We start from the raw sequence: 16305 nt of genomic DNA, 5'->3' as shown, positions 1-16305 counted from the left end.
GAAAAATTTTGAGAAAGGGTGCTGACTTCGTGTGGAATGATCGATGTGAGAAAGAGTTCAATAGCATCAAAGAAGATCTAGATATGGCTCGCCCGTTAGGATGTTTTGACACTAGGAAGTCTACTATTATTACTGTTGACGCCAGTGAGGGTGGTTTGGGAGCTGTATTGTCTCAGAAACAAGTTGATGGTTCTGAAAACATTATAGCTCATGCGTCAAGAGGTCTCAGAGGAGCAGAGATGAGGTATTCGGTCATTGAGAAAGAGGCTTTAGCTTGTTTCTGGGCTGTTGAACGTTTCAAGAGTTTTGTGTGGGGAGTGGGATTTACAATTCGCACCGATCATAAGCCTCTAAAAGCAATATTTGAGAATAAGGGCCTTGACAAAGTTTCGCGTCGGGTGGCAGGTTGGGTCACCAGGATGCAGACGCACTGTTTTAAAATAGAAGTCATACCGGGTAAGGGAAATATTCTAGCGGACAGCCTGTCCAGGATTAGAGTTGCAAACTCTGAGAATGTGAAGAATGAGGATTTAGAATTGGTATTTGTGAATACTGATGGCATAGTCTCCAAATCAGAGTGGTTGGAGGGTATGAAAGAAGACCATGTGATCAACAGAGTAATTTCATATGTTGTGTCTGGATCGTGGCCAAATAAGCAGTCATTGGAGGAAGATACAAAACCATATTGGGAAGTGAAGGACGAGTTATCTGTAAATGAGAGTATTTTGTTCAGGTGGGGTAGGGCTGTTGTCCCCATTGGATTGAGGAAGAAAGTTATAGAATTAGCACACAGCGGTCACATTGGTGTTACTAAGACAAAGGGTGTTTTGAGAGAAGACTATTGGTGGCCAGGATTTGACAAAGAGATAGAGGCAGTTCTGGCAAATTGTCAGTTTTGTATCAGGAGTGGTAAGGGGATTGTAGCCAGGAAACAGCCATTGGTGGATGTTGGTCTACCCTCCAGGATATGGAGCGATATTGCTATGGACATTCTGGGTCCTGTAGAATTAGGCTATGGTCGCGGAAAATATGTTGTGTTGGTTGTGGATTTGTTTTCCAGGTGGACAGACTTTAAAATTGTCAGGGATATCACGGGAGAGAGCATGATAAAGGTTTTACAAGAAATGTTTCCCAGTGAAGGCTTACCAGAAACTGTTTTGACAGACAATGGTCCCCAATTTATAGGAGAAGCTTTCACCAACTATTTGAGGAGATGTGGAGTGGGACACAAGAGAACTTCGTTATATCATCCTGAATCAAATGGTGTTGTTGAGAGGATGAATAGATGTGTAATGGAGAGTGTGAGGATGGGAGAAGAATGTGGTTTGGACAAGATAGCCATGATACAACGTGCCCACCTTGGCTATGGTAGAAGTAGGGAGTCTGACCTGGTGGTAGATCAGGTGAGGAAGTCTCTGGTAAAAAAAAAATCAGAATGGGTCATGCGTGAAAATATGAGAAGAGGAAAGAAAGAATTGCGTGTGGAATGTGGAGATTGGGTCAGGATAAGGAAAGGATTCCTCAAAAAGAAAGGGGATTCCCTTTATTCGGACCCGGTCAGAGTGGTGGCAGTCATGAAGGTTGCAGTACGTGTGACCGGTGGGCAGGTGTGGAACAAGAGTAGGATCGCTACCGTGAAGAGGGGTCATGTGTGAAATGGGAACGCTTTTGTATAACAGACACTTGGAAAGAGAAATTTTTAATGTAAGTGTTTTAGTGTGTTAAAGAATTCTATATATATATAAAAAAAAAATGAAATGAAGGGAGATGTGTTGTAATGTTGTTTCTCTTTGGGAGCAGAGAGAGGAGCTAGTGTTGGTGACATAGGTAGAGCATGGTGCCTCTATGATGTCATTGGAATGTTCACTGCATTTTATTACTGACGTTCTAAAGTGGTCAGTTGATGGAGGTTTTGAAGGGGAAGGATCTTGTATGTTCGGGGGTCTTTCTTGCTTACATTTATCTTAAATAAAATGGGAAATCAACTTACCAGCGTCTGTGTGCTGCGTCACAACACTTACCTTCATGAAAAAGCAGCTCCAAGGAGAAAGAAGGCAGTGGGGGCTGTAGGGAGCACAATACTTCTGTTCCTTCTACTGGACAATCCACTTGTATTGGTGTATTTCCTAGATGCTACATTTGAGATTTTTTAAAAAATACAACTTTTGTTGTTTCATTTCAGTAGTAATGGTTGTTTTAAGGTGCTGAATTGTAAATGAATCACAATCCGAGTAATCTAAAAAATAAATATTTTAATTCAGGAATTATATATTGGACTGTTAAGCCCTATTTAAGTTGAATTTCCTTTTGTAGTTTAAAAATTAGATTACTTCCAAAGAAATATGTGGATTCATTCAATGTTGTGGAACGTCTATTTCACAAAGAGTAATTAAATCCAATATTTATTGCTGCTGCACATTTGCCAGTAGTCTTAAAGGGTAACTGATGAGGAAGGTTAGTCTCTGAAATAACACACTTCTTGAGAAAAAGAAAGTCAATAATGAATCTTCGGAGCATTGCTATAATGCCATCAAAATACTACTGTAATTTTGTTGTTGCTTGGTTTATTGCTCAGCTTGACCCTCTCCTTCTTTGTTTAACAAGGCATTAGAGACCCAGAAGTATATATAAATATTTTTTTATCAAGCACGATATCCAGGTTAAAGCCAAAAGAAAACCTATTCTTCCACACACTGAAAAATTCTACTCTGCGTCCTGCAGATCTTTGTTAAAAATCTGTTTTTCCAGATTTGGGTGCTACAATATGTAATCTGTAGGGGCCATTTTCAGTGGCCTGGTATGATGAAACCGAGGTGTAAAATCAACCCGTAACATGTTTATGCATTGGTTTATCACTCCGGGTAATTATGAAAATGGTTTGCAGGGATAGTGGGAGACTGGATGAGGCATCCGTTTCCTCCTCGTCCTTCCCGCTCTGCCTGCACAACTTCTTCATTGTTGTAAAGACTGGAGGGGGGTGTCTCTACTCAGAGGACCCCAGCCAAGATTCTCTATTTGGTAAAGCATGGGCGAGCAATCAAGGCCTAGCTCTCAGGAGGTGATACAGGCTGGTTCTTAAGTACAGTGTAGTCCCCAACCACCCACAAAGGAATGTCCACACACTATGTTAGTGATAACAGTCTTTATATAAATAAGGTTCAAGGTTATATACACAATGACAATAACACACTTTGTGCTCAGGTTAATCTAAAATGACAAATCTATACACAGTTCTACGCAGTACCACAATTACTATTGGATTTCATAAAAGTGTATCAACTGTCCTTAGATTAAATGTCACACAAATCAAGCAATCAAGAGAACCAACAGTAGATCTAAGAGGAAAACAGGTTGGTTAAAATAATAGGCAGAATACCAGGTCCTTACCGACCAGACACAGTTCTGTGTGTAGATCCCCCCCCCCACCCGGGCAACCTATAAATAAAGATATTGGCAAGCCCAGTCCATATATTGTCGATTAAGTCTCATTTCCCCCTAGAAAGGTTATACCACCCCATTGTACATGGAATAGCAGAGTACGAAGTTGGATCGTCGACAGATACTTCTTGAGCGGCTTCCTTTAAGGCAGGAGCCACGGAACATCGAAATCCCACGAGGAAAAAGGGTGAACACTGTCATGGTGGCAGCAGCTTCGGTCTTTGCGGTGCACATTGTCGATTAGTCAACAACGTCCTGCAAGCTGCTGCGTGCGGTGCACCTCGACGACGTGTTTGTTGCCGCAAGGAGTCAAGAACGAACTTTGGCCCAGCAAAGGCATCGAGTCGTCAGCGTCTCCACGGTCTTCGGGTGCCGGGAAAACCCACCGATGGATTCTTCTCTGTCGTCAGCGGCCTTGACTTTCTCCGGCAGGATGAAAGTGGTTGACGAGGGTGAGCAAGGGAGTCCTTGTTCTATTGTTCTTAGGCAAAGGAGCGCTGTGACTCCGATCGGCGACGGCGGTCGTCGATGGTGATGGACTTCAAAGTCCGGACACTTCTCTTTGTGATACCGTAGCGGATCCCGTCTCCGGTCGGCAGCCTATCGAGGGTCTGATGTCCAGGGAGCTTTGGCAAAGATCAGCTGTTGCATGATGGTCCCTCGTAGCTCGGGGAGAGGTCTCCTAGCCAGGTCCTCTCTTAGATCAGTTCCTTGAAGGCTCAGATAGGTGAAGGACAGCATCAGCAATTCTTCTTCTTCCAATGGGCTTCAAAGTTAAGCATCAAGTATCAACTTCAGCTTCTGAACGATTTCTTGCAGTGAGAGGCCCCCAGATAATACTGTTGATCTCCCATTCACTCTGCTGGGTCACACTCGGGCAACCAATCATTTAGAAAGGCATTCAGCAGCCAGGAAGCCAATGAGGCTACCGCGCATTCATTCCATTCATTCCCATCAAAACACTCACAACACAGCATTCATACCAGTTTTGGGAAGGGCTGTCCCAGTCATTGTGTCAAACACCAGATACAAGACACCAATAACAAGGAATGCGTATTCGTCACACTCCATTCACCCAGGTCCCACCCCACAAGCGTACCCACAACATACAGTCATTTGGAAGGCTCCAGCCAGTCTGGCCTGGACTTCCCCACAACACCATATATGGAACTTCCACCCAACAGCCAGTCAGGGGGAAAGGACTTCCCGGGACTTCGGGAAAATTAAGGTAACAGGCGATGGAAAGCAAGAGGCCACAGATTCCAATGACAGGGCCTGGGCCTCCCAAAATGGAGGATGCGCAGGGCACCTGTCAATTCAGCACGGTGCTGCCACCAGCCCGTACCCTGCTCTGTGGGCCACACACAGGTTCCCAAAAACATAAACTAGGAGTACAGGATCATATTCTCACCCATGGGTGCCATAAGGGTATCCCAAGGGTCTGTTCACTAAACCAAAAAGAGGAAGAGCCGGGCCGCCAGGAGTTCCACACGAACTACTGCGTGGAAAACAAGAATGAACATACATGATAAAGCAATAAAGGACAAGGATACGAAGGCCCTGTCCCTCCGATGCATTTCCAGCACACAATTGTACCCTTGCATTCTGTTTTCATGCAGGCATACAGCAAATGGATTCCCGTGGCATCCTCCTACATTTAGAACCTGCTTAAATATGATTGTTTCCATAGGAATCTATTGTAAATACTGTTTGCAAAGCTTTTTTTGCAGGCATCATTGACATATTTTGCATAATGATAGCTCCTTTTTTGCTCTTTACCTTTGTACTGCATTTTGAAAAATTCAAGTCAGGGGACCCAACGCTATGTACATGATGATGTTGGTGTCCTGCATACAATAAAAATGTTCTTTTAAATAACCACCTTTTTGTTTTTGTATTACAAGCCTCTTTGAGGTATATTTATCCCAGGATATACATTTTGAACCCTCTGCATGGGTGTTCTATTATTATTATTATTATTAATATTATTATTATTTAGTATAGGGCTGCATAAAGAATGAAATACTTAAGAGCGGTAAGGATGAATGGAAGATAGAAAGTAGTTGGGACACATGGTCCTTACCAAGGAGGGGAGGTGAGAAAAAGCGGGTCAGTGTCTTGTGTTGAGAGTCGTGAAGATATAGGAGACCTCCGTCCCCAAGTGCCGCCCAGGGAGAACCACTTAATCACTCCCTGTGCAACCTTTGAGGCCGCAGGTGGAGATAATCCGAAGCCGGAACCGAAGTACTAGGAACCCCAAGGCAGCTGTGAAAAAAGGCAATGGTTAGATACCAAGCAGACAGGATACTACATACAATAATCAGAAGACAATCTTACCGGGGATCTGATGAAAGGGATGGTGAACCTGAACGGGAGGATGGTTCCGGGACTCACGTAGGCAAAGGACCCACCCTGCGGGGTAGATCTAGATGTTCTTCGCCAGTCTCCACCTGGAGAGTGTATTTGTAGATGGGCCCCAGGTAATCAGATGGCAGCCACCAACTGGAAAGTTAGATTACCCGTGCAGAGGTGCAATCAGGGAGGTCCGTTTGCAGAAAAAGGTCTGAAGCCAGGAAGAGCCGTCCGAACCAAAGGGAAAAACAAAAACGTGATCCAGAGGAAGTCCGTAGTTCAGTCCGGGGTCAGGAGCCGTGACGAGCGGAAGAGCCGATGCAGCCAAATCCAAGCGTGATCCACAAGAAGTCCAGAAAACGAAAGCCAGGTCCAAGGAAGCCAGGTAAGCAACAAAGGTAAGTAAGCCAAACAGAGTTTTCCAGGTAAACCAGCTGTGAAGCGTAGTATACCGGCACTGCACTGTTTAAATATCGTCTACTTCCTGTTCACATGATGCTAAACGGAGTCACGTGACCGCGAACCCGGGGCACGTGACCGTTTCCTCGGGTCACGTGATCGGGCCACAACGGTACGAGCGAGTGTGTTACTGCTCGAGCGGTGGCCTAATCTCCATGGCAACTGCCAATGGAGAAACGGCCGCAATCGTGACTGTAGGGTGTATGGCGTTTGTTTGGCTAGCGCACGAGCCAAACTGGGTTGCCTGCGTGAGCCGCGGGAGACAGGTGAATGGGAGGGACAGGTCGCTAGACTGGGTGTCGGGACATGGCCGGAGGAACTACCCGAAGACATGACAGAGCCCCCCCCCAAAGGCCCACGACCCCGTGGGCAGGAAGGATGCTCCCGATGAAACTAAGAAACCAATCGAGGGGCATGGACATCCGAGGCGGAGACCCAGGTGCGCTCCTCCGGACCAAAACCCAACCAATCGACCAGGTACTGCAGGCGACCCCGAAGGAAACGGGACCCCAGTATGCCCGAGACCTCAAAAACATCAGGCGCATCCAGGGACACAGGGGCAGGAGAAGGGCGAAGACGCGTCGAGGACGGGCAGGGCTTGAGGAGGGAGGTGTGAAACACAGGATGCACCCGCCAAGAGGAGGGGAGAACCAGGCGATAGGCCGCCGGGTTGATGACACGGGAAACAACATAAGGACCCAAAAAACGGGGCATAAGTTTGCGGCAGCCCTTCAAATGGAGATGACGGGAGGACAGCCAAACCCGGGACCCAACGGGATATAACGGGGCCATGGTACGCCTAGCGTCTGCGGAGGCCTTCATGGATGCCTGTGCCTCCTGCAGATGAACGAGGACCTGGGTATGGAGGGCTGACATATCCCGAACGCAGGCTGCTGCGGCAGGGTTCTCGGTGGGAGAAATGTCGGGGATAGGGAGGACCCTGGGATGTTGGCCATACATGGCGTAAAACGGGGAAAGACCCGTGGAGGAGTGAGTAGCGTTGTTGTAGGCGAACTCAGCGTAACGTATATTCTGTAACCAGGTCGATTGTTGTTGTAGCATCAAACAACGCAGATACTGTTCCATGGACTGATTTGTTCTCTCGGTCTGGCCATCGGTTTCCGGGTGATAAGCGGAGGAGAGCCGTGCATCGATACCTAGCAGAGCGGTCAATGCACGCCAGAAACGGGATGTGAACTGAGAGCCTCGATCGGACACCAGGACAGAGGGAAGGCCGTAGAGACAGAAAACGGTGTCAAAGAAAATCTTGGCCAAGGCAGGGGCAGACGGGATACCATGACAAGGGATGAAACGAGCCATCTTGGTGAAGACATCGACCACCACCCATACGGTGTCGTAACCCTGGATCTTGGGTAAATCGGTTACGAAATCCATGCTCAGGGTGTGCCAGGGTTTTGGTGGCACGGGTAAGGGTTGCAGTAGCCCCAGTGGACGACCCCTACGATGTTTACCCTGAGCACAGACTGAGCATGAGTTTACGTAACAGCCCGCGTCGTGTCTCATGGACGGCCACCAACACCAGCGTTTCAAGAGGCCCAAGGTGCGGGCCTGGCCCGGGTGACCATTGATCGGGGCGTCATGGGACCACTCCAGGGCTAGGTTTCTGGTGTCAGTGGAAGGGAGTACTAGACGATCCTGTACATATGGTAGACTGTTGTGATAAGTGGGATCCCATTCTGACAGCTGATAGGGGTGCTTTTGAACCCAAGAACGTATCTCTTCTAGGAGCGCTAGAGGGGGAGTACATGTGTGTCCCCGGGGTAAGAGCGTGTCAGGAAACGCCGGCAACGAAACCCCCCCAGGGGAGCGAGACAAAGCGTCAGCCTTGCTATGCTCAGTACCAGAGCGATGTTTAATCTGGAAGTCGAAAGCGGCGAAGAACAGATGCCACCTGACCTGTCTACTGTTTACGCATTTCAGGGCTGCCAGGTCTTGCAGGTTCCTGTGATCTGTGTATACCGTAACCTTATGTTTGGCCCCCAACAGGTGATGACGCCAAGTTCGGAAGGCGTCCATCACCGCCAGTAGCTCTTTTTCGGTTACGGTATAGTGGGATTCTGCAGGGCTGAACTTACGTGAATGGAAGGCTACAGGATGCAACCGCCCTGTAGCGGAACAGACCTGTGACAGGATCGCCCGCAACGCGAAAGAAGAGGCATCGGCCTCAACGACGTATGGTTGGTCGGGGTCGGGGTGTTGGAGCACAGGGGCAGTGGTAAAGGCGTTCTTCAACGCCTCGAAGGCCTGCTGGTGTATCTCCTGCCATTCAAAAGGAACAAGAGGACTGGTAAGGGACGTGAGAGGCGACACGAGAGAAGAGAAGCCAGAGATAAAGCGATAGAAATTAGCGAAACCCAAGAAAGATTGCAAGGTCTTTAGGGTCTTTGGTGTTGGCCATTCGAGGATCGCTCGAACTTTGGCATGATTCATGGCCAGACCACCAGGTGTGATGTTAAACCCTAGGAACTCCACGTTAGACACATGGAACAAACACTTTTCGGGTTTGATAAACAACGAGTGTTCTTGCAGTCGGGACAATACTTCTCGTACGTGTTGTATGTGTCCTTCCAGAGTGTGAGAGAAGACGAGTATATCATCGAGATACACCACCACAAACTTGTCTAATATGTCCGAGAAGATGTCGTTCATGAAATGCTGAAAGGTGGCAGGGGCGTTGCACAGGCCGAAGGACATGACCGTATACTCAAAAAGGCCATACAGCGTACAGAAGGCGGTCTTCCATTCGTCACCCTTTCGGATGCGGACGAGGTTATAGGCCCCCCGCAAATCCAACTTGGTATAAATGGAGGCGTGGGTTAACCGGTCCAAGAGGGGAGAGATGAGTGGAATCGGATAGCGGTTCTTCACCGTGACGGCATTAAGCCGACGATAATCCACACAGGGACGGAGGTCGCCCTCTTTTTTGGGCACGAAGAATATGGGACTGGCTGCAGCCGACTTAGATGGACGAATGTGACCCAGACGCAGCGCCTTATCGATGTACTCCTTAAGAGTCAGGTCTTCCGATAGGGACAAAGAATAGATGCGGCCTGAAGGTACCAAGGCCCCGGGCACTAGGTCAATCGGACAGTCATAGGAGCGGTGAGGAGGGAGTACTTCAGAGGAGCCCTGATCGAATAGCAATGTGTAATCCTGATAAGCCACAGGGATGTGAGCGGTGACTAAACCCACTATATGTGAGGCAGGGGGAATGTCGTCGCCCAGTATCGTAAGTTGGGCAACAGCACCAAGTGCTAATGCTGGGGTGTCTGTTTCTCTGTCCACGGGGAGGCAGTAGTTCTGACAGAGCTCCGATTCGAAATGGACGTGTCCCGTTCCCCAATCAATATGCGGGTTGTGTTCTCGCAACCAAGGTATTCCTACTATGACGCCGAACTGAGGCGTGGATATCAGATCAAAGTGGAGGGTTTCCCTATGGACTGATAGGATAGTTAGGACGAGGGGGGTGGTCTGTTGCTTAATGGGACCAGAAGCGAGTTCCGTCCCATCGACTGCTTGAACCGGTTCGGGTCGGGGTTTATTGATCAGGGGTAGGTTTAATGTCTGAGCCAGAGCGATATCAATATAGTTCCCGGAGGCCCCGGAATCGATAATGATCCGCACCGGGTGGATAATCCCAGGGGCAGGCTGTATGGTGGCTTCTACCTGGATGGGCCTGATCTGACCAAACGTTGGAATGATTTTCGGGGAAGGGCATGGAGAACTCGATCCTACCCCCGTATCTAGGATCGAGCTGGATGAAAAACCTGTTTCTTGGGTCGGGGTCTCCGGGGACACTCCTTCACAAAATGCCCCCCTAAGCCGCAATAAAAGCAGGCGTTCTCAGCCCTTCTGCGCTCCCTCTCTCTCGAGGTGATGGGACTCCTAACACCCCCTATTTGCATAGGCTCACCGGTGGATTCAGAGGAAGACGACGGGATAGCAGAGCTGGCCGTTTGGGAAAACCCGGCCTCAGCCCTGCGTTCAGAGCGTCGTGCGTCCACTTGGAGAGCCAAGTCCACCAGGGCCGGGAACTGGACTGGTAGAGACGGTACCATATCCAAGGCGTCTTTCATAGGGCTGCTTAGCCCTCTATAGAATACAACCGATCTCTTACTTTCAGGCCAGGAGGTCTCTGCTGCCAGTTGGTTAAATCTTGTAATGTACCCAATAAGAGAGCCCTTCCCCTGAGACAGGTCCAGCAGTTCTAGATCATGGGCTTGTGCTTTATACCTGGTGTCGAACACTCGGGACATTTCTAATACTAGCTGATCGAAATCATAGAGGGCAGGATGGTCGGTTTCTAACAGCGGGTTTGCCCAAGCAGCAGCCATGCCAGCTAGGTGAGAGAGAGTGAATGCCACCTTGGTGGTAGGATCCGGAAAAACAAGAGGTCGACACAAGAAGTGCAACTTACACTGGTTAAGGAAAGTCCTAAACCTTCTCGGGTCCCCATGGAACTTTTCTGGGGCAGCCAAAGGAAAGGGAGAAGGCAGAACCACCGGAACGGGAGCCGAGGGAATCGGGATTGGGTGTGCAAGGGGTATCGGTGCTGGAGGGGCGTCTCCGAGCTCCGGGTCCACGGGTAAGGGATGTTGGGCGCTCTGTAACCGGTCAAGACGCTGATGGACCGCGGTATTAGCAGCCACCATGTCGGCCCATAGTACCGTGATTGCTTGGATGACAGCGGCCAGGGGGTCTTCAGCGGCACCCTCCATATCTTGCACGACAGGCTTCACAGTCTGTCTTGTGTTGAGAGTCGTGAAGATATAGGAGACCTCCGTCCCCAAGTGCCGCCCAGGGAGAACCACTTAATCACTCCCTGTGCAACCTTTGAGGCCGCAGGTGGAGATAATCCGAAGCCGGAACCGAAGTACTAGGAACCCCAAGGCAACTGTGAAAAAAGGCAATGGTTAGATACCAAGCAGACAGGATACTACATACAATAATCAGAAGACAATCAGAGTCTTACCGGGGATCTGATGAAAGGGATGGTGAACCTGAACGGGAGGATGGTTCCGGGACTCACGTAGGCAAAGGACCCACCCTGCGGGGTAGATCTAGATGTTCTTCGCCAGTCTCCACCTGGAGAGTGTATTTGTAGATGGGCCCCAGGTAATCAGATGGCAGCCACCAACTGGAAAGTGAGATTACCCGTGCAGAGGTGCAATCAGGGAGGTCCGTTTGCAGAAAAAGGTCTGAAGCCAGGAAGAGCCGTCCGAACCAAAGGGAAAAACAAAAACGTGATCCAGAGGAAGTCCGTAGTTCAGTCCGGGGTCAGGAGCCGTGACGAGCGGAAGAGCCGATGCAGCCAAATCCAAGCGTGATCCACAAGAAGTCCAGAAAACGAAAGCCAGGTCCAAGGAAGCCAGGTAAGCAACAAAGGTAAGTAAGCCAAACAGAGTTTTCCAGGTAAACCAGCTGTGAAGCGTAGTATACCGGCACTGCACTGTTTAAATATCGTCTACTTCCTGTTCACATGATGCTAAACGGAGTCACGTGACCGCGAACCCGGGGCACGTGACCGTTTCCTCGGGTCACGTGATCGGGCCACAACGGTACGAGCGAGTGTGTTACTGCTCGAGCGGTGGCCTAATCTCCATGGCAACTGCCAATGGAGAAACGGCCGCAATCGTGACTGTAGGGTGTATGGCGTTTGTTTGGCTAGCGCACGAGCCAAACTGGGTTGCCTGCGTGAGCCCCGGGAGACAGGTGAATGGGAGGGACAGGTCACTAGACTGGGTGTCGGGACATGGCCGGAGGAACTACCCGAAGACATGACAGTCAGAAGCAAGGGGGAACAGCATCATTCACAGCCGACACTGTGCATTTGCTTTCTTGGTATCCTGAAGACATTACAAAGGTAATTACTATAAAGGCCAGGCCTTCATTTGTGGAGACCATAGCCTTTGTACTATTGAAAATTCTTGTTGAAGCCCTTGTGTTTTGGACTTCCCCTGGGTTGTGAGGTCCAGTATTGTTAGAGTGGGGTTGATACAATTCCAATCACTTTTTGACTGGGAAGCGTATTTGAAAGAGGACTGCTGCTAGTGCTTTCCTGAACTGTAGGTTGTAGTTCTCGTGAAGCACATTCCACAGATCTGGGCCTTAAAATGGGAGCAATAAGCCACTCTGTCCGCCTTTTTGGGCGTGTAGTAGTTCTATCTGGTCTGGCCTTGGGTTACTTGTTGGTAACTCTTGTAGGAAATGTACCTTGGCCTTGGTCCAGATAGCTTTGTGGACTGTGCAAAGAATTTTGAAGTTCAATGACTTGCCGATGTAGGACTTGAAGGCCCTGTATAATCTGCCAGTTTATTATTTGGTCAGGGTCCTGTGTGTTACCCTACATGATCTGGACGTCTGTGGGTGTATATTTTGGGAGCCCAGGGTGCACATCTTTGCAGTAATGTAATTTTGATAGAGTAGAACCAGCACTCTCCCAAACTCTATGTGGCAGACCTCCAAAAGGGAAGAATTGCCCTCAGGATGTCAACATGGCAGCAGGTATTCCTGGTCACCTTGTTTATTTGTGGCTGGAAATGCAGTTTTTAACAGGATGCCCATTGTGCAGTGGCAGTGTGTTGCTGGTCCCAGAGCAACGGAGTAATGTTTCCACCTTACTCCCATTCAGGCAAAGGCAGCTCTCCATCATTCCATTTAGGATTGTCTGCATCCATTCTGTGACTCTTGAATGCGATCACTGCCGTTGTCTGTGTGGATCTTAATCTGTCATCCTCATAGGGTTGGAATGGGGTTGCAAATGGTTGTTATGCTATTGCCTGCTTACTCGGGTACAATATTCAGTAGCCATGTGAACCCCACAGGTTAGGTGGTGGAGGGCTGAGTACAATTGGCCCATGGTTACTTTGGTCACAAGGACTGTGAGGAAACCAGCCTAATGCCCACTCTGATGTCCAAGATATGTTAAAAGTGGTGGCGAATGATGGCTTGGTGAAACACCTCAAATTCAGGTGGCCGATTGAGCAGGATCATTGTAGCATGGTAGTTTATACAGGTCTTTGTGGATGTCGTCCGCGATGTAAAAATGGTTGACCATATGTTTTCAGATAAGCTCTACTTAACTATAATACTATCAGGTTGCATTACCTGGTTTAGTGACATGTAAAAGCCTCTGTAAACAGAGTGTTTACATTCTGTCACTGAAATATAACCTCAAACATGTTTTTATTTTCAGGTGTATATGATATAGTGAATAACCTTGGATCTCTGGTAGCAAGGTTTATCTTTATGCCAATCGAGGAGAGTTTCTACGTTTTCTTTGCAAAGGTGCTTGACAGGGGAACCGATGTTAAAAGGCAGAGGCAGGTATAGTAATGGCTTGTATATTGCTGACAAATGTTGATATTAGAATATTAGTATGAATACATTATTTCAACGTTAAAATGTAAAACTGTTTTGTTTGCTAGAATGTTATTATAGCGAGGAGTTTACCGCATGTTTTCCTTAAAGTTTTATTTATTTTGTAGATGTTTGGCACAGCATGCAGAAAAAACGTTTGCTATCAATTAGTTGGTTTCTTAAAGAATTCAAATAAAGCATAATTAAACATTTGAATTTTATTTATTTTTCCGCTACTAGTTAAAATGTTTCGTATTTTTTTGTAGCATTTCTGAGGGTTAATACATGAGTAGTTGACCAGTAGAATGTTCTGTTATCTAAATGTGTTTCACATGGAGGGGATTTTAAAAAGTCATTTCTGCCTGCAAAAATAGCTGACTTTAAGGTAACGTGTTAATTGCTATTCATAAGCACCTGGTATAATAACACCATCTCTTACCCAAGTATGGCTTAAGCTATTTGGTTTGTAAGCAATGCTACAGCTCATCGCACGACCCTGACTACGTTTATTTCTTTTGTATGGAAAATGTAGAGTAGTAATAACTCGGTTTTTTGTTTTGAAAATGCAGAGAAGTGTGTGTTAGTTCATCATTTTATTGAGTCGATCCGTAGAACATGTTAATGTATACAGGTTTTAGTGTCACAAATATATGGCATAGGAAAAATGCCTAAATGTAAAAAAAAGTCAATGCGTGAAGCACAGTAGCACGCAGCCATGAATAAAACGAATTAACTTCTCTTTCGTTCTCATGTATACACAGTGTAAAGACTAGGACCAACCTGCTCTTCTGTTTTATTTCGAAAAGGCAAATACTAGTAGTGGAGTAATTTTTATTGAGAGGATATGTGGAACATTTCATTTCATACGGGCTTTAATGTTCAAATATGATACGGGAACATGCCTGCATATACAAAAACACTTTTCAAACTGAATTGTTTTTAGATGCTCTGTTAATGTGAGAGGTCTCAGCTGACCGGTGGAGGTACCCGATATGTGTAAGAGGTTCTTTAGTACTTTCTTGAACCCCCTTATTGAGGGATGGCTTTTTCTTATTGAGATAGGGTGGGTGTGTGTAAAGTCTTTGGACAGGGCTGTCCTCTCTTCCCTCCCAAAATATATGCAGACATACACTAGCCTACTGAGATGTCATGGTCATTATACCTGCCACCGGCATTGTAGCACAGACATGGGACCGGCATTGTAGCACACACGGGTTCACTGGCTGCCCATCAGCCGGTGGGCCTCCTTCAAAGCCATGTGTAATACCCACCGTGCCATTTACAGGAAAGTCCCTGATTTCCTTCAAAACAAGATCACACGCTACAGTCTCACCCAAATTCTCAGATCGGGCTCTGCACATCTGGAAGTCCCCCCACTCCCATTTCAAGTTCTCCAGTCTAGGAGGTGCCTGTTTTTCCGTCCTTGCACCCTCCACCCTCCCTCTGGAGCTCCCTCTCCCCCACACTTCTGTCTCAAAGAGGATCACCTGGCCATCAGGAAAGCTTTCAAAACATGGCTGTTCACTACCACATCCTGATCCCATTCCCTTGCCCCGACCCACTCCCCTACCACTAGCACACTAATCTCATCCAGCTGCCACTGCACAAACCCTCTCACTTATCCCTCTCTCAGCTACCTGCCTCGTCTCTCCTTCTCCTTCTGTGTACGGCCACTGGGGCGCGGCCATCCCCATGCGGATGACTCAAGAAGGTAGCCCAGTAACTTGCACATAAGAATCCTAATAGTGTGCTGGGTATTGCACTCATATGGGCACATGTGGATGTTCTATGCCGCCATAAGAAAATATGAAAGGGCAGCCTTTTACGCACTAGGAGGAACTCAGGTGAGTATTATTCATTTAGCTCTTAGATCGTCTGAGAAACATAGCACTGCTCCTGTACATAGATGGAAACCAGGATGTAGATGTTGTTTGTACAGCTGACCCACTTTCTCCCCTTGCAAACCGCACCTTCGTATATTAGCGGAAGGCACTGAATAATTCCACACACCCTGCACTCAAGTTTAAGACAAACACTGCAGCACAACACCTCTGCCATTAGAATTAAGCTACTTTTAACGACAACAATTCGAACTGTAGCTTCTCACATTCTCTATTTCCTTAAACACAACCCACCCCTGCTTAGTTAATAGTTTACCTCTGCTGCGCCCAACCATAAACCATTCAAACATTGGTGACTAGTAGGGTCCTGGCCACCCTCACACAACTTTAATGGCTGAAATACACACACTCATAATAGCACCTCCCAACTTCTCCCAAAGATGTGAGGAGAGAAGGAGAGTGTGGAGTCGACGATGACCCCAAGGTTTTTTGCCTCGCAGGTGGGAGCAGGAAGAGGGCCAAGAGAGGCCGGCCAGAGAGAGACAGGAAAGGAGGTAGCAGGTGTGCCGACGAGGAGAATATCAGTCTTACTGGCATTAAGGCAGTGATCATTGGTGGCACACTACTCCTGGATAGCAGACAGACAGAGAGGAGAGACGGAGAAGATGTGGCCGAAGGTAGCCTGAAAATAAAGCTGAGTGTCATCCGCATAGCATTGAAAGTTGGGGCAGAAAGTGGCAATGCGCTGGGCAAGAAGTTTCAGGTATTGGTTGAACAGCCAGGGAGAGAGGTTAGACCCCCTCGGGGACATCACAGGTAGAGATAGAGGAGTGGA

At 47.8% G+C, this 16305-nt stretch overlaps 1 protein-coding gene across 3 annotated transcripts in view; it reads left to right on the top strand.

Moving 5' to 3' along the window:
- The window catches only part of RFT1 (RFT1 homolog), a 416949-nt gene that overhangs the window by 113425 nt on the left and 287219 nt on the right, over positions 1-16305 (top strand). For all 3 annotated transcript variants that reach the window (XM_069643549.1, XM_069643548.1, XM_069643550.1), the window contains one exon: positions 13466-13596. In XM_069643549.1, the coding sequence (XP_069499650.1) occupies positions 13466-13596 (131 nt within the window). The remainder of the gene's footprint in view (positions 1-13465; positions 13597-16305) is intronic.

Source organism: Ambystoma mexicanum, chromosome 2p, assembly GCF_040938575.1.
Source record: "Ambystoma mexicanum isolate Mex_15411 chromosome 2p, UKY_AmexF1_1, whole genome shotgun sequence".
Taxonomy (NCBI): Eukaryota; Metazoa; Chordata; class Amphibia; order Caudata; family Ambystomatidae; genus Ambystoma; species Ambystoma mexicanum.
This window is presented reverse-complemented; position numbering and strand designations above follow the sequence as displayed.